At 41.5% G+C, this 18,152-nt stretch overlaps 1 protein-coding gene and 2 long non-coding RNA genes across 6 annotated transcripts in view; 1 reads left to right on the top strand and 2 right to left on the bottom strand.

The window, feature by feature from the left end:
• Nucleotides 1–1,276: 1,276 nt before the first annotated feature.
• LOC122203525 lies at nucleotides 1,277–5,564 on the bottom strand. Of its 2 annotated transcripts, none has more exons than XR_006195221.1 (4): nucleotides 5,372–5,564; nucleotides 4,208–4,356; nucleotides 3,556–3,720; nucleotides 1,277–1,778 (listed from the first exon to the last, which is right to left on the bottom strand). It is a non-coding gene; the product is annotated as an uncharacterized LOC122203525 (long non-coding RNA). The 2 variants fall into 2 exon arrangements; XR_006195220.1 differs by lacking the exon at nucleotides 5,372–5,564 and adding an exon at nucleotides 5,127–5,218.
• Nucleotides 5,565–9,003: 3,439 nt separating this feature from the next.
• Nucleotides 9,004–16,543, top strand: LOC122203527. The gene is made up of 2 exons (XR_006195224.1): nucleotides 9,004–9,250; nucleotides 16,356–16,543. It is a non-coding gene; the product is annotated as an uncharacterized LOC122203527 (long non-coding RNA).
• A 649-nt stretch (nucleotides 16,544–17,192) lies between these two features.
• The window catches only part of RBBP8 (RB binding protein 8, endonuclease), a 90,629-nt gene continuing 89,669 nt past the window's right edge, over nucleotides 17,193–18,152 (bottom strand). For all 3 annotated transcript variants that reach the window (XM_042910451.1, XM_042910452.1, XM_042910453.1), the window contains one exon: nucleotides 17,193–18,091. In XM_042910451.1, coding sequence (XP_042766385.1) covers nucleotides 17,994–18,091 — 98 coding nt within the window. In that variant the 3' untranslated portion in view covers nucleotides 17,193–17,993. The remainder of the gene's footprint in view (nucleotides 18,092–18,152) is intronic.

The following is an 18,152-nucleotide window of genomic DNA, read 5'->3' as shown; positions in this document are numbered from 1 at the left end:
TTATGAAAGTAACAATACTAACTAAATGATGTCAAAGGGACCCTCTTGGGGCTATGGGTCACACCATACAAACTCCCAGTAAGGCTGAGCTACTGAGATGTTGCTTTTTAGCAGCAAACCTGCCAGGGTTGATGCAGCAACACTGACAGATGGGGCATATCTATCAAAGCTCCCCATAGACAAGCACAAATTCTATCTTGATGAGATACCCAAACCAGGAACGCACAGGAACTGCCGTGGTACCCTCCTGCCTCCTCTTAGGAACCATTTCTTTATTGACTTCTTCCTAGCATCCCAGGTGTCCTGGGCTTCCTGCTGCCCAAGGCCACTGAAGGGGCCCTGTCATGCAGTGTAGCTTAAAAACCAGCTTCTGCAGAGCAAGCCTGCCACCATCATTGCTCTGCTCACTACAGGTACTTAGTACAGGTACTTAGGAACGCAAAGGAACAAACTCTCGGGTGCTCTAAACTCCACTCTGTTGCCTTTCCTGGTCAACACATGGTCTATCTGCTCCATGGGAAGTACTTGGTGCCTTGGACTATTCTCTCCTTTCTTCAACATTTCACTTTTCAGGAAACCCTTCCCCAAGACCCTGTTCTTAACAACACCACAACTGATTACCTGAGAAATGAACCTGTGCCCAAGTGAGAATGACCATTAAAGTGTTGGGTGTGGTAGGTAGGCACGCTCACATTTTAATAGGAGAGTCCTGAAGTTCTGTAGAATGCGTTAACATAAAGAAATAATTCTGTGATGAGGAGCATTTCAGGTTAGGTCACAGGCAAATGGGTGATTCTGGAGCCCCTGAAGTTACATCAGGCTCTACTCAGCTGAGACAAAGTCAAAGGAATTGGATGATTAAACAGAAGAGGGAGACAAAACCCACACAGTAGTGGTTTATCTCTTTGAGAGATGAAGGCTATAGTTTTTTTTTTAACTTTTTAAATTTATTTTGAGAGAGAAAGCATGCTCATGAGCGGGGGAGGGGCAGAGAGAGAGAATCCCAAGCAGGCTCTGCACTGTCAATGAGGAGCCTGACGGGGCTTGAACCCATAAGCTGTGAGACCATGACCTGAGCCAAAACCAAAAGTCAGACACCCAACCGAACCACCCAAGCACCCTGAAGGCTATGGTTTTTCATTTCAGTTTCTAATGAATAAAAAATATGCAATGTTTACATTGTTAGAGGACAAATAGAACCACGATATACATCTTAGTTTACACAGCTGAATTCGTGAACAATCATATTTCTCATATTTCCACATTGTTCCCCCTTGATGTTAGGATATTGCTAAGTGGTCATGTTTTAGCCTTTTGTTTTAGTATTTTGGGGGGAAAGTCTCACCATGACTCCCCACTGCCCTGTTCTCCTCTTTAAGGAGGCTTTCACGTGTTTGCTATGTGGAGAGTGAAGAAGGGGTATGCCGGGGAACATCTCTGGATAATTCAGCAGCTGTGTCAGGTTCACCTGGCTTCCCTCTCTTGTCTGGAACAAATGGGGTGTCCAGGAAGGCGAGTTGGGAGGATAGGTAGCACCGCTGAGCAGATACCTTGTACCTGAAATGCATACCCACCAGCTGAGCTATCGGCCTTCTGTGTGCTGCATCTGATAGAGGGTCAAACTGACTTCTCTTTCAAGTCCTGAGATCTGAAACCAGGTTGCGCACGTTTTGGAAAATGCCTTTGTGAGTGTTCTGGAAGTACTGATTTGGTCTTTCAGTTTTCATCCGGGTGTGGGAAGCCTGCTCCACATCTACCTGTAGTCTCTGCTGACTTCACTGTGAGCAAATAAGTAATGGCCAATTAATATCCATGAAATAAACTCACTTTTAAAAAATGGCAGTGTTTGAAATGACTCAATGGCCAAGTGATACTTGCTTTGTATCCCTCCTCCAGAGTTTGAGCATTCAGAAAGTAGGGAGGCTTCAGGGGCTTAGAGCTTTTGTGTCATTTGTGGGATTTCACATAGAGGTCCTGACTTAGCCAGTGCCCATGGGCTGTGACGTCCCTACTGGATGCTCCTGCCTGGTGCAGCCCCCGCCACAGCCTGAAACACCCCTCCTGCTTTACTGCTTCTGGGCCTCTGCTCATATGACCCCTTTTCCTTCGTGCACCTCCCTCTCCTACCTTGCTCCCCCAGTCTGTCTACATCTTAACTACTCTTCAAGGCCCAACTCAAATTCGGACTTGTGCAAGAAGTTTTCTTTCATTATTATTTTTAAATATTTTTTAAGTTTTTATTTATTTATTTTGAGAGAAAGACAGAGTGAGAGTGGGAGGGGCAGAGAGAGAGAGAGAGAATCCTGAGCAGGCTCCACACTGTCAGTGTGAAGCACAATGTGGGGCTTGAACTCACAAACCGTGAGATCACGATCTGAGTGGAAACCAAGAGTGGGATGCTTAACCGACTAAGCCACCCAGGCGCCCCAAGAAGCTTTCTTTCTGATTCATCACCACTGTGTCTTCGACACGGACAATAATGGTAACAGTTCTCAATGATCAAATAGTCACTGTGTACCAGGCCCTAGAGTAAACTCCTGCAGCATCTCATTGGATGCTCATAATAACTTTGTTACTCGGGAGTGCAGAAAGTTTGGAGAATTTGAGTGCATTGGCCATGTCACACTCTAAATGGTGGAGCTAGGGATCCTGTCCCGGTTTGCCTGGCCCTGAAGGCCATGCTTTTTTCTTTGTTTTTTTTTTTTTTAATTTTTTTAATGTTTATTTATTTTTGAGAGAGAGAGTGTGCACGCGCGAGCCAGTGGGGGAGGCGCAGAGAGAGAGGGAGACACAGTCCAAAGCAGGTTCCAGGCTCTGAGCTGTCAGCACAGAGCCCGACCTGGGGCTCAAACACGCGGACTGCAAGGATCATAACCTGAGCCGAAGTCGGATGCTTAACCCACTGAGCCACCCAGGCACCCCTGAAGGCCATACTTTTAACCCCTTCCAGTCTGGCCTCCTGAAAGTTGCTAATTATCTAATTGTGAGAAGTTGATGGAGCTAGGTGGCACTTCAAAGGTCATATTGTCCAATCCTCACTTTAGAGATGAGGAACCTAAAGCCCAAAGAGAAAAAGAGACCACGGAGGTAACACAGCCAAGTGTTGGCAGAGCCTGGACAAGCACCAGTTTTTCTGGTTCTCAGACTCCTTCATCACTTATTCATTCAAGAAACATATATGAAAGCCTTCTCTGTTTAAGGCACTGTGTTGGGCTTTGAGTATTTTTCCTGCTGTACCATTTGTGAGTTTAAATTTTTTTTTTTTTTCAACGTTTTTTATTTATTTTTGGGACAGAGAGGGACAGAGCATGAACGGGGGAGGGGCAGAGAGAGAGGGAGACACAGAATCGGAAACAGGCTCCAGGCTCCGAGCCATCAGCCCAGAGCCTGACGCGGGGCTCGAACTCACAGACCGCGAGATCGTGACCTGGCTGAAGTCGGACGCTTAACCGACTGCGCCACCCAGGCGCCCCGACCATTTGTGAGTTTAATGAATCCACACACAAAGTTGTTTTAAAATGGGATCAGAAAGAGTAAACCCTTGCCTCCTCTTACTGTGGCTTTGTGCAGAAGTGCGATGCACCACCGATGGCCTCAACACAGTGCCATTGTCATTGGTTGGACCCACACTCAGAGCAGCTGCGGTTCTGTAGAGAGGGTGTGTTGGAGACTGGAGGGGAGGGTGCTTGCTTACAGAGACACGTGGAGTGCAGAAAGGCCCTGTTTAGAAAGAGAATTGAATGCTGTTCAAGCAACTGTTTCAAGAGCAAGCATTAGAAAACAGGAAGCATGACTCCAAGTTTTGCCAACAAAGTCTAATCCAATTCCGGAAGACTTTATCCCTCTTCTGCTATTGTGTGTGGGTGTAAAAAAAAAGTCACCGGGCTTGCCTGAAGTGTCTCCCATCCTGACCCCACTACTTGGCCGTATTATTGGTTTTGTTTTGTTTTGTTTTTCATCAGGTTTGTCTGAGGATCCCTGGGGGGTGGAGGGGGGATCCTTTGTTTGTCAACAAACCCTCTCATGTGAGCTGACAGGACTTGGGGCCCACGATGAGGTTTGGGAAATTGGAAGGAAAGAAAATGCCATCAAACTGCAATGCAAACAGTAATGTCAGCACATACTAGATCAGGATAAAGATAGACATGCACATTGATGTAATGGAGAAAGAGGGTTACCAGATCAGCAGTACTTGACTGCAACTTACCACATGCCACTCAAGCAAGGGTGACTGACCCGATCGCATGCAAATAGGCCTTTTGCAAGTGTTTCCAGTGGGGACTCACAGGCACAGAAGCAGTAGCTGAGGTACAGGTCCCCTGCTGTCCATTACATTCTGGTGCAGCCTATGGGGATCTAGAAAGACCAGACATTAGTCTTTAGGGGAGGGACTCTGAGCCTTTATTGGTGAGGCTTTTATGCTTCATGGTTGGGAATCTCAGTCTGCCCCAGGTAGACCACCCTCCACTACCAACACCTCCTCCCCCACACCCCCACTCCTCCTTACCCCCCAGCTAATACAAACTTCCTGAGAAGTAGGGACAAGGAGGCTATAATTATAACCAATTATCCACCTGCCCTAAGGGATCATCCTGTCATCATGCCCTGTAATCTAGTACCTCTGTTACTAGAAGAAGCCTCTGGTAATCCTCTGCAGGTAATGTTCCCCACCCAGACTCTTCTGAGGGTACACTCCCAATCTAACATAAGCTTCCCAGACTCTTCTCTTCTGTCTACAGCCAAACCTTGGTGACTCCATGCAAGCCAATTGCTTTAAATAGCTCCTGGAGGTAGAAGCCCCCCAAACTGTTATCTCCTGCCTTAGACTCTTGTCTGAAGTTCAGAGCCATATGTTCGGTTGGCTACCTAATGCTTCTATTTGGAAGCCTGATGGGCATCTCAGTGTTAACCTGTGCAAGACAGATTTCCTGTCACGCCATCCCATATCTGCTTCTTCTCCTTTTTCACCCAGATGCACAAATTAGAAACTTTGGAGCTATCCTTGACTCATTTCCCTTCCATCCTTTTAAGTTACCAGGTGACACCTAGGTCAACTCCATTACGAGGCCTCATAAACCACCACCTCTCACCACCCGGTGCAAAAATCTAAGACTCCCCACTCCTACTTTTGCCTCCTATGATCTCATCCTCTTCTCACATCAGCTTGAATAATCCTTTTAAACAGGCCAGGGCAAAGCACATCCCCTCCCCTAGTGGTTTGTCATCTCACTTAGACGAAAATCCAGTCCTTTCTGGGCACAAAGCACTGTAGCATCTTGTCCTTGCCTTCCTTTGTGACCACATTTCCCACCAGATACCCCCATGTGCTTTGCTCCAGGTAGTGAGGACTCAGCACACTACAGGCTCCTACCTTAAAGCCCTTCTGTTGCTGTTCCATTTGGAAAACTCTTCCCCCAGATATTCCTGTGGTTCAGTTCCTTACTTAATTCTGATCGCCTTACTGTGAGGGCTTCTCTGAAGGCTCCTATCAAAATAGTCCCTGCCGCCTTATAGAATATAACTCGGAGAGCAGGGACTTGTCCTCTCTTGCTCTCTGCTGAATCACCAGCACCTACAACAGTGACAAGGACATGGACACTTTGTAAATATTTGTCAAACGGATGAGAAAATGAATGAATGAATGAATGAATGAATGAATGTCTCTTCAGAGTACAAGCAAATGTGAAATGAAGTCTAGACTTCTGAGAAAAAGTGGGGAGGCATTGTGATTTTCCTTACCATCTTGGTAATAAGTTCTTCAGTGTGAATTTCTGCTTTCAGATATTCTTATTTTAGTTGATTAAATTAATTAACATTTTATTAAATTAACTAATTTTTTAAAGAGATTTTATTTTTAAGTAATCTCTACATCCAATGTGGGGCTCAAACTTACAACTCTGAGATCAAGAGTTGCACACTCCAGTGACCCAGCCAGCCAGATACCCCTAAGTAATTAATAATTAATTAATTAATTAATTATTTTTAAAAAGTAGGCTCCATGCTCAGTGTGGGGCTTCCACGCACAACCCCAAGGTCAAGAGTTGCATGCTCTACCGACTGAGATAGCCAGGCATTCCTCATTAATTAATATTTTAAAAGGTGTTATTAAAGTGGAAATGGTTTTCAAAAAGAACACAGGTATTTCAGGCTCCTAAGTGTTTAATTCTGATTTTATTTTTAAAAACACCTTTAAAATTATTAAAAGCCTCGGGGCGCCTGGGTGGCTCAGTCGATTAAGCGGCTGACTTCGGCCCAGGTCATGATCTCGCGGTCTGTGAGTTCGAGCCCCGCGTCGGGCTCTGTGCTGACAGCTCAGAGCCTGGAGCCTGTTTCAGATTCTGTGTCTCCCTCTCTCTGACCCTCCCCCGTTCACGCTTTGTCTCTCTCTCTGTCTCAAAAATAAATAAACGCTAAAAAAAAAAAAAAAAATTAAATTATTAAAAGCCTATAATTTAAAAAAATATGCCATGTTATACATAAAAGTGTAATAAAGTGAAGAACATGGAGTTAACTTGTACTGCTAGATTAACTCAAATTTTGTGGCAACTCAGAATACAACTTTCCCCACTATCTCTGGGCATATATTAGATGTTCTTTAAAAACAAATGTGGCATCAATTAGAAAGTTTACACAAGCCTTTAAAAAAATTTGGCCTGGTTATGTCTGCTCACAGAAAACTGTGCAGCTAACACACTACACATCACAGCTATACTATATATATTGTAACATAGTTGGGACACCTGAGTGGTTCAGTCGGTTGAGCGTCCAACTTTAACTCAGGTCATGATCTCACTGTGAGTTTGAACCCCACATTGGGCTCGATCCTGTCAGCCTGTCAGCGCAGAGCATGCTTCTGATCCTAAGTCCCCATGTCTCTGCCCCTCACCTGCTTGCGATCTCCCAAAAATAAATATTTTTTTAAAAAAAAGAAAGAAACATAGCAAGCGAGACTCAGGTGCATTTGCTGTCATCAATATAATCCATCAGACAAGTGAGTATTTTTTATAAATGTTTAATTTTGAGAGAGAAAGAGAGTGAGAGAGCAAGCACAGGGGAGGCGCAGAGAGAGAGAACCCCAAACAAGCTCCATGCTGTCAGCATGAGATCATGAACTGAGCCACCCAGGCGCCCAGACAAGTGAGTATTAATGCACACAGTTTTGGCTACTTATGTGGCTTGTTATATTTGTGAAAAGAAATATAAGCCCTTGTTAGGTATTGTAAATGATTCACCTTTGTCTTGAAATTGCTTTATCACTCTTCTTCAAGACTCTGTATTAGTCTTAATAGAATAGTGTCCTATGATACAAGACAGAGGCTAAAAATGTTTTCCATTGACAACAACTTACCTATGTGGATCCAGATGATCTTGATGCTGAGCAATCAAAATACAGAAATAACTTTTATGCTAAATCAAGTTGGCATAACATTGCAGCTGTCATTTATCACTCCAAATTTCAAGTTTACCTCTTCATCTGTAGAAAAGAAAGACAATCATATACCCCAAATGTATTTATGGTGAAAGGTTGGATTAGATCATTTCTAGCATTCACTTTTTACCCTGTGATACTTTGAAACTCTCCACCAAATGCATGCTCAGCAGGACATTTTGTTGTTGTTGTTGTTGTTGTTGTTGTTGTTTTACCTTTGATTTCTTTTTTAAAAAAAGTTTTATTTAAGTAATCTCTCCACCTCACATGGGGCTTGAACTCACAACCTCAAGATCAAAAGTTGTGCACACTTCCGACCAAGCCAGCCAGGTGCCCGTATCTGTGATTTTCTTGAGCTTGATGCTAACTTCCTATCAAATCCACTTGATAAAATATATGACAATCAGTATATTACATCCATATTTACTATTTCCAGTGTTCTTCATTCCTCCCTATACTTCCATGTTTTTGCTTGCAGTTAGTTTCCTTTGACCTCAAGGACTTAAGATAGTATTTTACTGCAAGTCTGCTGGTGATGAATTTTCTCAGCTTTTCTTTGAAAATATATTTTTCTTTCACTTTTGAAAGAGACTTTGAGCACAGAATTCTAGGTTATCAATTATTTTTTTCAGCAATTTAAAGTTGTCATCCCACTGTCACCTGGCTCCCAGTTTAAGAAATCAGCCATCTTATTGTTATTTGAAGTTAATGAATTTTTCCCTTTTCTGTGTGCTTTTAAGATTTTTCTCATGACTTCTAGCATCTCACCATTATGTGGCCAGATGTGGTTTGATTTGTGTGTCTGCTGCTTGGGGTTTGAAGAGCCTCTTGAATTTGGGTTGATGTCTTTTGTTTGTTTTGAAAAAGGCTCAACAGAGTCGTACCATGGCTTCTGCCCATTCTCTGAGAGTCCAATTACACGTACGTTCGAATTCTTCAATGTGTCCCATGTCTCTCAGTCTCCTTGCTTTATCTTCCTTGTTTTTTAATCTCTTTGCTTCAGTTTGGATATTTTCTATTAACCCCTATTCCAGTTTACTGATTTTGTCTTCTGCTGTATCTAAAGCCGTCAATTGAGTTATCAATTTCAGATATTCTAAGTTTCAGTTCTAGAATTTCCTTTGGATTTTTAAAATATTATAATTTTCTGGTGAAAGTCTCTCTAAAAATCAATTTTCTCAAATTTTCTTTTCTTAAGCATAGTAATCAGTGATCTTTAAGTGTTTGTATTAACTCTAGTATCTGGATCACTTGTGAGTCTGTTTTCCTCCCTCCTCCATATGTATGGAATATATAACTGAAACTGTCTTTTGGCTTCTCTAGAATTTTTTAAATTGAATGTTGAACACTGTGAGGCTCCAGATACGAGGTTATATTCCTTCAGAGAGGAGTCACACTTTCCTCTGATAGGCAGGGTGGGGACTGACCACCCAACCAAGGACTGGGTGGGGGGCAAGTGGGCTGGCGAGGCAAAGCCTGCCCTTGTTAAGCCCATTCTGACATCACAGCCATCCTGGTCTTTCAACGAAGAGTCTGGGGCATTAACTGGGCATCTTCTCATGGTAGGTCTTGAACTTTATTGTTGGTTTCCTTAGCACAGTGAATCTGTTGAAAACTGTCTCTTAAATTTTTTCACTGTGGTAAAATATAAATAAAATACACCATTTTAACCATTTTCCCCGGAAGAGGTTTTACTTCAACATTTGACAAACATCTTAAGGGCAAAGTTGTAACGAGGCCCAAGTTTCTGGTGTTGTCACTGCAGCCTTGTGAGACGACTAGCAGTTCAGCTGGGTTCTCGGATTCCCAGTAGCAACACTGGTAGGTGAAGCCTTGACCGCTCAGCCTCCTGCCCCATGAAAATACTGTCAGCAGAATTCAGCTTGCCTCATCAAGACTTCTCCCCTCCCTCTAGCCTTAGAATCTCTATTTGGGGGCACCTGGGTAGCTCAGTTGGTTAAGCACCTGACTCTTGATTTTGGCTCAGGTCGTGTTCTCATGGTTGTGAGGTTGAGCCCTGAGTTGGGCTCCATGTTTGGCATGGAGTCTGCTTAACATTCTCTCTCTCTCTCTCTCTCTCTCTCTCTCTCTCTCTCTCTCTCTTTCTCTTTCTCTCTCTCAGTCTCTCCCTCTGCCCCTCTTCCCAGCTTGTGCTCTCTCTTAAAAAAAAAAGAAAAGAAGAGAAAAAGAATCCCTGTCTGGTGTTGCTCCAACAGATCTCAACTGCATTTAAATAATGATTTTTATTGCATGGATCCTACCTGGAAACCTGAATAACTTTAATTTTAGGAGCTTTTTCTAGCTTGCCTCTATCTTTATTTTCCCAAGAACTATTGACTTAAGTTGGTAGGCCATTGCCTGGATCACTGGAAATCCATATTATCCTTCATATTTTGAGTGTGCTTTTTCTCCTAAATATCTTACCAAGATAGACTGATGGTCTATGGTTGGTCTGAATTTCATCTTTTATTTGTTCTGCCAGTCTTTGGTGGAAATCTTAATGGACACTGAAAGGGCCCAGAGTCAGTAAGCACAAATGATGATTATCTGAGCGACTAAGTGAATAAAGGATAAAAGAAAAGAAAACAAAAGGCAGATCTCTTAGACAAATCTCCAACTGGATGATAATGTGGGCTCCTGAGCTTCAGTGGACAGTAACACATAGTGGGGAAATGCATTAGAAAGGACATTCCAAGCCAACTATTGCAGCCCTATAAAATACTCCTGTCTATGATTTAATAAATTACTTTTGGGTAAATATCTACTATGCCATTGTTGCTGAATTCTTCAATGTGTAAAAAAAAGAAAACTCACTTTAGAATTATGAATGAATTCATTCCTGTTTTTTTTTTTTTTAATTTTTTTTTAACGTTTATTTATTTATTTTTAAGACAGAGACAGAGCATGAATGGGGGAGGGTCAGAGAGAGAGGGAGACACAGAATCGGAAGCAGGCTCCAGGCTCTGAGCTGTCAGCACAGAGCCCGACACGGGGCTCGAACTCACGGACCGTGAGATCATGACCTGAGCCGAAGTCGGACGCTTAACCGACCAAGCCACCCAGGCGCCCCCTGTTTTTTAAAGTTGTACAATTATAAATACTGTGTGGAACAAGGGTCTCTCCTCATTTCCAGTGGGAGACCTCGTCTGATTCTTACTTCATAATGTCCCTTGTAACCACTGAGTTGGTGATAGGGTGTCATATTCATCTTTGGATTCTCAGAACTACCAGTTTTGGTATGCAACAACCATGAAGGGGTTGCTTAAAATTTTTTCCCCATTCCTACTGCCATCATCTTGACCTAAGTGCTCTTTGTGCTTGGAATATTTTAACAGATTACTAAATTTTTTTCTTGCACACTTGATGCCTCAATACCCCCGCCTACCCCCCTCCCCAAATTTCATTTCACATCTATTGCTAACCTAATAATTCTACCTAAATTAATGCATTACTATCCAGCCCAAAGTATTTTTAGTCGGGGGATGCTAGAAATTTAAAATTTTGCTACTTAGTTTTCTCTGTTGTTCTGAGCAAAATTTCTTATAGTTTTCTCTGTTGTTCTGAGCAAAATTTCTTAGATTTGCCTCATCCTAATGGTCTGGAACTTTTTAAACCTATAAATGCTCAGGCTACACCTGAATCAAAATCCCCACAGGAGGAGCCTGAGAATCTCTATTTATCGAGCATCTGGGTGACTTTTATGATTAGGTGCTTGTGATCCTTGGACCAGCAGCATTAGCATCACCTAAGAACATGTAAAAGATGTAAATTTTTTTTGAGGTGAGGGGCCCAGATAGTTGTGGCTTAATAGCCTTCCGGGTGATTTTGATGTATACTAAAGTTTGAATAACATTGAACTAGCCTCTAACAGTGACTTAAAGGCAGTAGTTCTCAAATCTGGCTGCACCTAAGGAGCTTTAAAAAAAAATCCTGATGCCTAGACCTTACTCCCGGATACTTTAGTTTAATTGGTCTGGCATATGGCCAACATTTGACTGGAATATCATGGATATGGAGGCTGATGTCCCCTGTCATCCATAATTCATTTCACAATTTTGTATTTATCTAGTCTTGCTGATTGAATTTATAAGTAAAGGTTTATTAAATTTGAATGCTTGAAATAAACTTATGCCTTTAAAATATCATTGCTTATCAGGGATCTGTGTAAGATTTAGTTCAAAAGAAATTTTTTTTTTAATTTGAGGGTTGGGGAGGGACAGTGGGAGAGAGAATCTTAAGCAGGGTCCACACTCAGCGTTGGAGTGCAATATGGGGCTTGATCCTACGACCCTGGAATCATGACCTGAGCAGAAATCAAGAGTCAGACAGTCATCCAACTGAGCCACCCAGCCCCACATATGAGATTTAATAAAGGGATGTTACTAATGGTTTGAAAACCATAGGACTGCAGACTCAAGTCTAAACTCTTTAGTCTTGCCTTTAAGACATAGTGTACTGCCAGGGTGGCTGACTGGCTCAGTTGGTAGAGTATGCAACTCTTGATCTTGGGTTGTGGGTTCGAGCCCAGACGTTGGGTGTGGAGATTGCATAAGGATGAAATCTTAAAAAAAAAAAAAAAAGTATACTGCCTCTTTTAGTAATACTGCATAGCTCTACACCCGAGCTATAACACTTATCTAGAAAGTATGCCTCTAGCACTTAGGAAGGGGAAAGCACCATACTGAAGTCCCAAACTACATTCTACTTCAAGCCCACTGAGATCTTGGCAAGTCACTAATTCTCTTTGGGCTTCTATTTCCCCATTATAAAGGGAGGGGATACAATCCAATTCTCTCCAAGGCCCCTTTTGACTCAGTATATTAGTATTTACACATTCAGGTGAATTTCCCAACTTATATTGCATTATCTTTTCCTTGCTGCTTCTCTAGGTTAATTTATCCTTAGGCAGTCTGAGTTCTAATGATCCTTTTTTTTTTTTTTCTTTTTTCTTTTTTGGCACTCAGTCTAAGGTTCTTCAATCTCTCAGGCATCTTTCCACATTTATGTCTGGTGTCCTACTGGGTAATAACAAGATCTCACATATCTCCTCATATCCCCAAATGCCTAGCATATGGCAAATACATATTTGTAATGTTTTTAAGACCATGATATACTGCCTCTGCCAATTGGTTTTATGCCAACAATAGCTACGTTGAACGTTCATTTTTGCCCAATGAGCCTTCATTTATGTACTAAAGTTTCCCAATTCATATCCTATTCATCCTAGAAATTTTCTCTTATCATAGTCCTTCCTGTTCATACCCTACTTTCCAGTGATTATTCTCCAAAAACAGCTCTCTTCTGGCCTCTGCTGGTGTGATAAACAATTGTTTCATTAATTCTTTGTGCTCAAGAACTCAAGTGTAAGGACACTGGAGTTTCCTAAGGAACCTTTCTAACAGCATCGACTCAGCAGAGAAAGATTTTGAAATGTCTCTTAAACTGCTAGGCTTGCTGAGAACAGACAGCTGGTAAAATCTGAGATGCATTTCAATTTTTTTAAATGTTTATTTTTGAGAGAGAAAGAGCGGGAGCATGGGAGGGGCAGACAGAGAGGGAGGCAGAATCTGAAGCAGGCTCCAGGCTCTGAGCTGTCAGCACAGAGCCCAATGTGGGGCTCAAACCCCCAGACCACGAACGAGATCATTACTGGAGCTGAAGTTGGACACTTAACTGACTGAGCCACCCAGGTGCTCCTGAGATGTATTCCAAATGCTTATTTCTGAAGTAGTATTTTTCAAAAAAATCCCACGCAGTTATGTTAATATGTCAGGATTAACAGAGTAAGTTTCTTTGGTGTTTCTTTAAAAGTTGGCTCCTTTGGAGGAAATTTGTAAAATTTTGCCAGATTCTGATACTGTACTTAGTATTGTGCATGGTAAAGATAAATTTGTTAAGTAAATGTATTAGTGTTATTTGGCTTATGTAAGACTATTCTCTTTTTGTAACTAATTAAGAATTGAAGACAATCTGAGGAGGAATCTTCGCAGTTTTTCAGTTATTCCTTTTAGAGGGCCCAAGAGTGTGCTCTATGCATTTTTATTTAAAAACAATTAAAAAAAATTTTTTTTTTAACATTTATTCATTTTTGAGACAGAGAGAGACAGAGCATGAACGGGGGAAGGTCAGAGAGAAAGGGAGACACAGAATCTGAAACAGGCTCCAGGCTCTGAGCTGTCAGCACAGAGCCCGACGCGGGACTCGAACTCACAGGCCCTGAGATCATGACCTGAGCCGAAGTCGGACGCCCAACTGACTGAGCCACCCAGGCGCCCCTAAAAACAATTTTTTTAAAAGAAGTAAACTCTACCCCCAATGTGTGGCTTGAACCCCAAATCAAGAATTGCCTGCTCTATTGACTCAGTCAGCGAGGTACCCCCTTTATGCATTTTTTTTTTTTTTTTTTTTTTTTGGATAGAGACAGCAAGTACAGGAGGGGCTGAGGGAGAGGGAGAGAGAGAATCTAAGCAGGCTCCACACCCAGTGTAGAGCCCGATGTAGGGCTCGATCTCACCAACAGTGAGATCATAACCTGAGCCAAAATCAAGTCAGACGCTTAACCAGCTGGGCCACCCAGGCACACCCCACCAGGCATTTTTAAACACAGATGCTAGACGCAGTTTGTCTTGAGTTTCTAATACACTCTGAGCCTACCAATAGCAGCCTTTCTTGTTGGACTTTGGGAAAAATGTTCACGATAATGAAAGGCATTAGAAAATGTTTTTCATTTTGTGCTCCTCCAAGACAACAGGCCTTCTATGTATGTTTGGGTACCCATGATTAACTCATTCAAACTACTGCCTTTGACAATCTTCGGTTTCACATGGTTTCATCAGGATACCCGCTTATCAAAGGCAGGAAAGGTGTTACTCCTACGTTAAGTGCTGACACACAGGTTTTGCATGTTTTCAAAGTTTAAAATCAGAGGTCTTTGGGGTGCTTGGCTGGCTCAGTTGGTGGAACATCTGACTTTTGATGTCAGGGTCATGAGCTTGAGCCCCATGTTGAGTGTGAAGATTACTTAAAAAAATCTTTTATTTAAAAAAATGTTTATTTATTTTGAGAGAGAATGAACACGAGCATGGGAGGGGCAGAGAGAGAGGGAGAGAGAATCCCAAGCAGGCTCTGCACTGTCAGCACGGAGCCCGACACAGGGCTCAATTTCACTAACTGTGAGATCATGACCTGAGCTGAAATCAAGAGTCAGACACTTAACCAACTAAGCCACCCAGGTGCCCCCAAAATAAAATCTTTTACAAAAGCTTACAGCCAACCTGAAACTATATATAGTGATTGACGCAGATTTGTTATTAAAATATTATCTAACATGTATACTGCTTTACAAATGAATAATGCCCTCTTAAATACATAGCATCTTTTTAAAGGTTTTTTAAAAATTATTTTTAAGTACTCTCTACACCCAATGTGAGGCTCAAACTCACAACTCCGATATCATGAGTCTCATGCTCCACTGACAGAGCCAGCCAGGCACCCCTATGTTATCTTTTTAAGTCTGAGAATGTACTATGTGTCATGAAATAGTTTTGCATTTAAATACATCCTTCTAACTCAAGTGTTATTTATTTTTTAATTTTTAAAATTTTTATTTTTAAAATATAACTTATTGTCAAGTTAGCTCACATACAGTGTACACAGTGCTCTTGGTTTCAGGGGTAGATTTCCGTGATTCATCCCTTACATACAACACCCAGTGCTCAACCCAAGAAATGCCCTCCTCAATGCCCATCACCCATTTTCCCCTCCCCCGCCCCTTAACCCTCAGTTTGTTCTCTGTATTTAAGAGTCTCTTGTAGGTTTGCCTCCCTGTTTGAAACCATTTTTTCCCCTTCCCTTGCCTCATGGTCTTCTGTTAAGTTTCTCAAGTTCCACATATGCTAACTCAAGTGTTTTTAAAAAGTGTCTGTTTTATTACTGGTCAATAGCAGATAGAGCTGGTCAATAACAGATAAAATGGGATAGGGAACTCAGTTTACTCAACCTCACAGGTTGACTGAAATGAAATATGCTGGTTATACATGGTTGGATTACTGTAAACTATCAGGTAGACAATCTCTTGCTTCCTGTCTCTGCTTAAACTGCCTTTTAAAAAGGAAAATCCAGGGGTCCTAAATGGCTCAGTCGGTCGAGCATCTGATTTTGATTTCGGCTCAGGTCATGATCTCATGATCCATGGGATTGAGCCTAGCGTTGGGTTCTGTGCTGGCAGTGTGGAGCCTACTTGGGATTCTCTCTCCCTCACTCTCTGCCCCTCCCCCCTTCGCTCTTCCTCTCTCTCAAAATAAAAATAAATATTTAAACAATAAATAAAAAGGAAAATCCACTGGAGGTATAGAGCTCTAACTGCACATCCTACGGTACCCTGTTCAAATCCAGGTGTCTCTCAGACTCCTGGCCTTTAGAAGCACTATACTATAGTGGATACAAACTCTGATTCTGGAATTAGGCAATCTTGGGCTTTAATTTCATTTCTTAGTTATTGGAGGTAACCAAGTGACAATTCTGGCCATTGAGAAATAGGGAAAGTAACTGGGTAGGGACTTCTGGAAACCCTTTTAAGTTTGTTTGTTTGTTTCTTTGTTTGTTTATTGAATGATCTCTACACCCACAACCTCGAGATCAAGAGTTGCATGCTCTTATTTTTCTTTAAGTTTATTTATTTTGAGAGACAGGGAGAGAGAGAGGATCCCAGGCAGGCTCTGCACTGTCAGTGCTGAGCCTGACGTGGGGCTCAAACTCACAAACCATGAGATCACAACCCGAGCTGAAACCAAGAGTTGGGCACTCAACTGACTGAGCCACTCAGGTGTCCCCTTTTATTTTCAAGTTTATTTATTTAAGTGGAAAACGTTTTAAAGAGGGACGAAAACAAATGACATATGCTTTCTTTTCCCTTCCTTCTGTCTAGAACACGGACGTGATGCTAGAGGTGGCATAACTATTTTATAGTGACAAGGATGAAGGTCACTTACAAAGTATGAAAGCCACAAGAATCCGGATCCGTGAGGGCATCATGGGGCTGCATTACCAGCCTTGGACTGCTGACCTCCAGACTTTTTAATGCGAGAAAAATAAAACCAGTCACTTGTTGTTTAATTTGTTTTTTGGGTCCATTTTTTTGCAGCTTAACGTTAAGCCGACACATAAATTCACAAGATTATTTGAGGATTGAAAGAGAAAAATCTATGTGAAGAGCATAACACAGCTTCTGGCATATAGCAAGTTACCAATGAATGGTTGCTATTATTTTGGAGAGATTGGTTCACTGCCAGCAGAGAACAAAAATCAAACATAGGATAAACCACTTGGGAAGGGAAGACAAGTGCTGAATAGAAGCTAGGACAGGGTTGTAAAAAAATTCACATCACATTCAGAGCCAAACCATGCACATAAGGGGTCTGACGTATAGTAGGTACTCAGTATATGTGATTTCTCTGGTGATCCTCTCTCTGAGAACACAAATTGATGTCACTTGTTCACATGAGAACCTTGACACATGAAGAAGATGAGATTAAGCAGAGATGTTTAGGAACTCTGAGTTTTATCTACACAGTTAGATTTTCTTGAGGCATTCCATTCAGTGTCTCATGTACTCCTGCTTGAGCAGTACTGTCAAGATATGGATTAGAGAGACACTCAAAAAAGACACTGATAAAATGCCACCAGTAACAGTGGATGACACAGATGTGGTCTGTCATTTTGATGACTCAGACACTAGGTCCTAGAGGAAGAGAAATTTGCTGAATCGAGAGATCTGTTTTATTGCCAAATTGGAAGTTAATAATATTAGTCAACCCAGAGAAAAAAATACAACTGAACTAGAACACATGCGCAGAGAACCTGACACATTCAGCTTGAAAACTTTAGAAAAGTATGATGAACAGACTGTGAAGACCTGGAATAGGATGATCAGATCAGAGGACTGTGTTAATTTATAATATATGAAAAAGGAAAAAAGGTTGATACTTGTGGTTGAGTCTCTAAAAGAATTCACTATGGAGTAGGAGCTCATTTTTAAGTCAAAAAAAGAAAGAAGCTGGAAAGTTAAAAGGACTACTAAAATTTAGCCTTTTTTTTTTTTTTTAAAGACTTAAATGTCAGATACTGGAATGACCTACAGAGGAGCAACTGATGAAGGGAAGGAAAATTTGTAATGATTAGCACAAAGACACTGTTGAATGTAAGTATCAAGGGAAGGTTGAGTGAAAAGACCTAAAAGGCAACAAATCAGAGACTACAACTATCATATTTTCAAAACTGTAATTAGGTATTACCAAATAAAGTAAATAACTCTTAAGTTAGAGTGCAAAATGAAAACACCTTATTGTTTTAAAGATGCAAAAGCAAGAAAATATAACATAAGCGTATCCACATTTTAAATAGTTGTTTGTGTGGTGGGTAAATGCCATTTAAAAACACTTTCAATAGAAAAACGATTTATAAGTCAGTTTACAGAAGATCAAAAAAAAATCAATGTTTAATCCCAACTTTAACTATAAATAACTAAAAAGAAACATTGTCCTCCATCCTGTTTTTGCTTCAACATCTATGTCTTCTGCTCCTTGCCTTTTGGAGAAAACATTGCATTGTAAGGCTGCCGTCTTTTGGGACGAGGACAAGGATCAAGATCTTCCTTAATGTAACCTTAAAAACAAACGACAAATTTAGAAGACTGTATTTGCACCATGCTTCTCTTTCAGCATGT

Source organism: Panthera leo, chromosome D3 (genome assembly GCF_018350215.1).
Source record: "Panthera leo isolate Ple1 chromosome D3, P.leo_Ple1_pat1.1, whole genome shotgun sequence".
Lineage (NCBI taxonomy): Eukaryota > Metazoa > Chordata > Mammalia > Carnivora > Felidae > Panthera > Panthera leo.
Note: the sequence above shows the minus strand (reverse complement) of the source record. Positions and strands in the feature narration are given on the sequence as shown.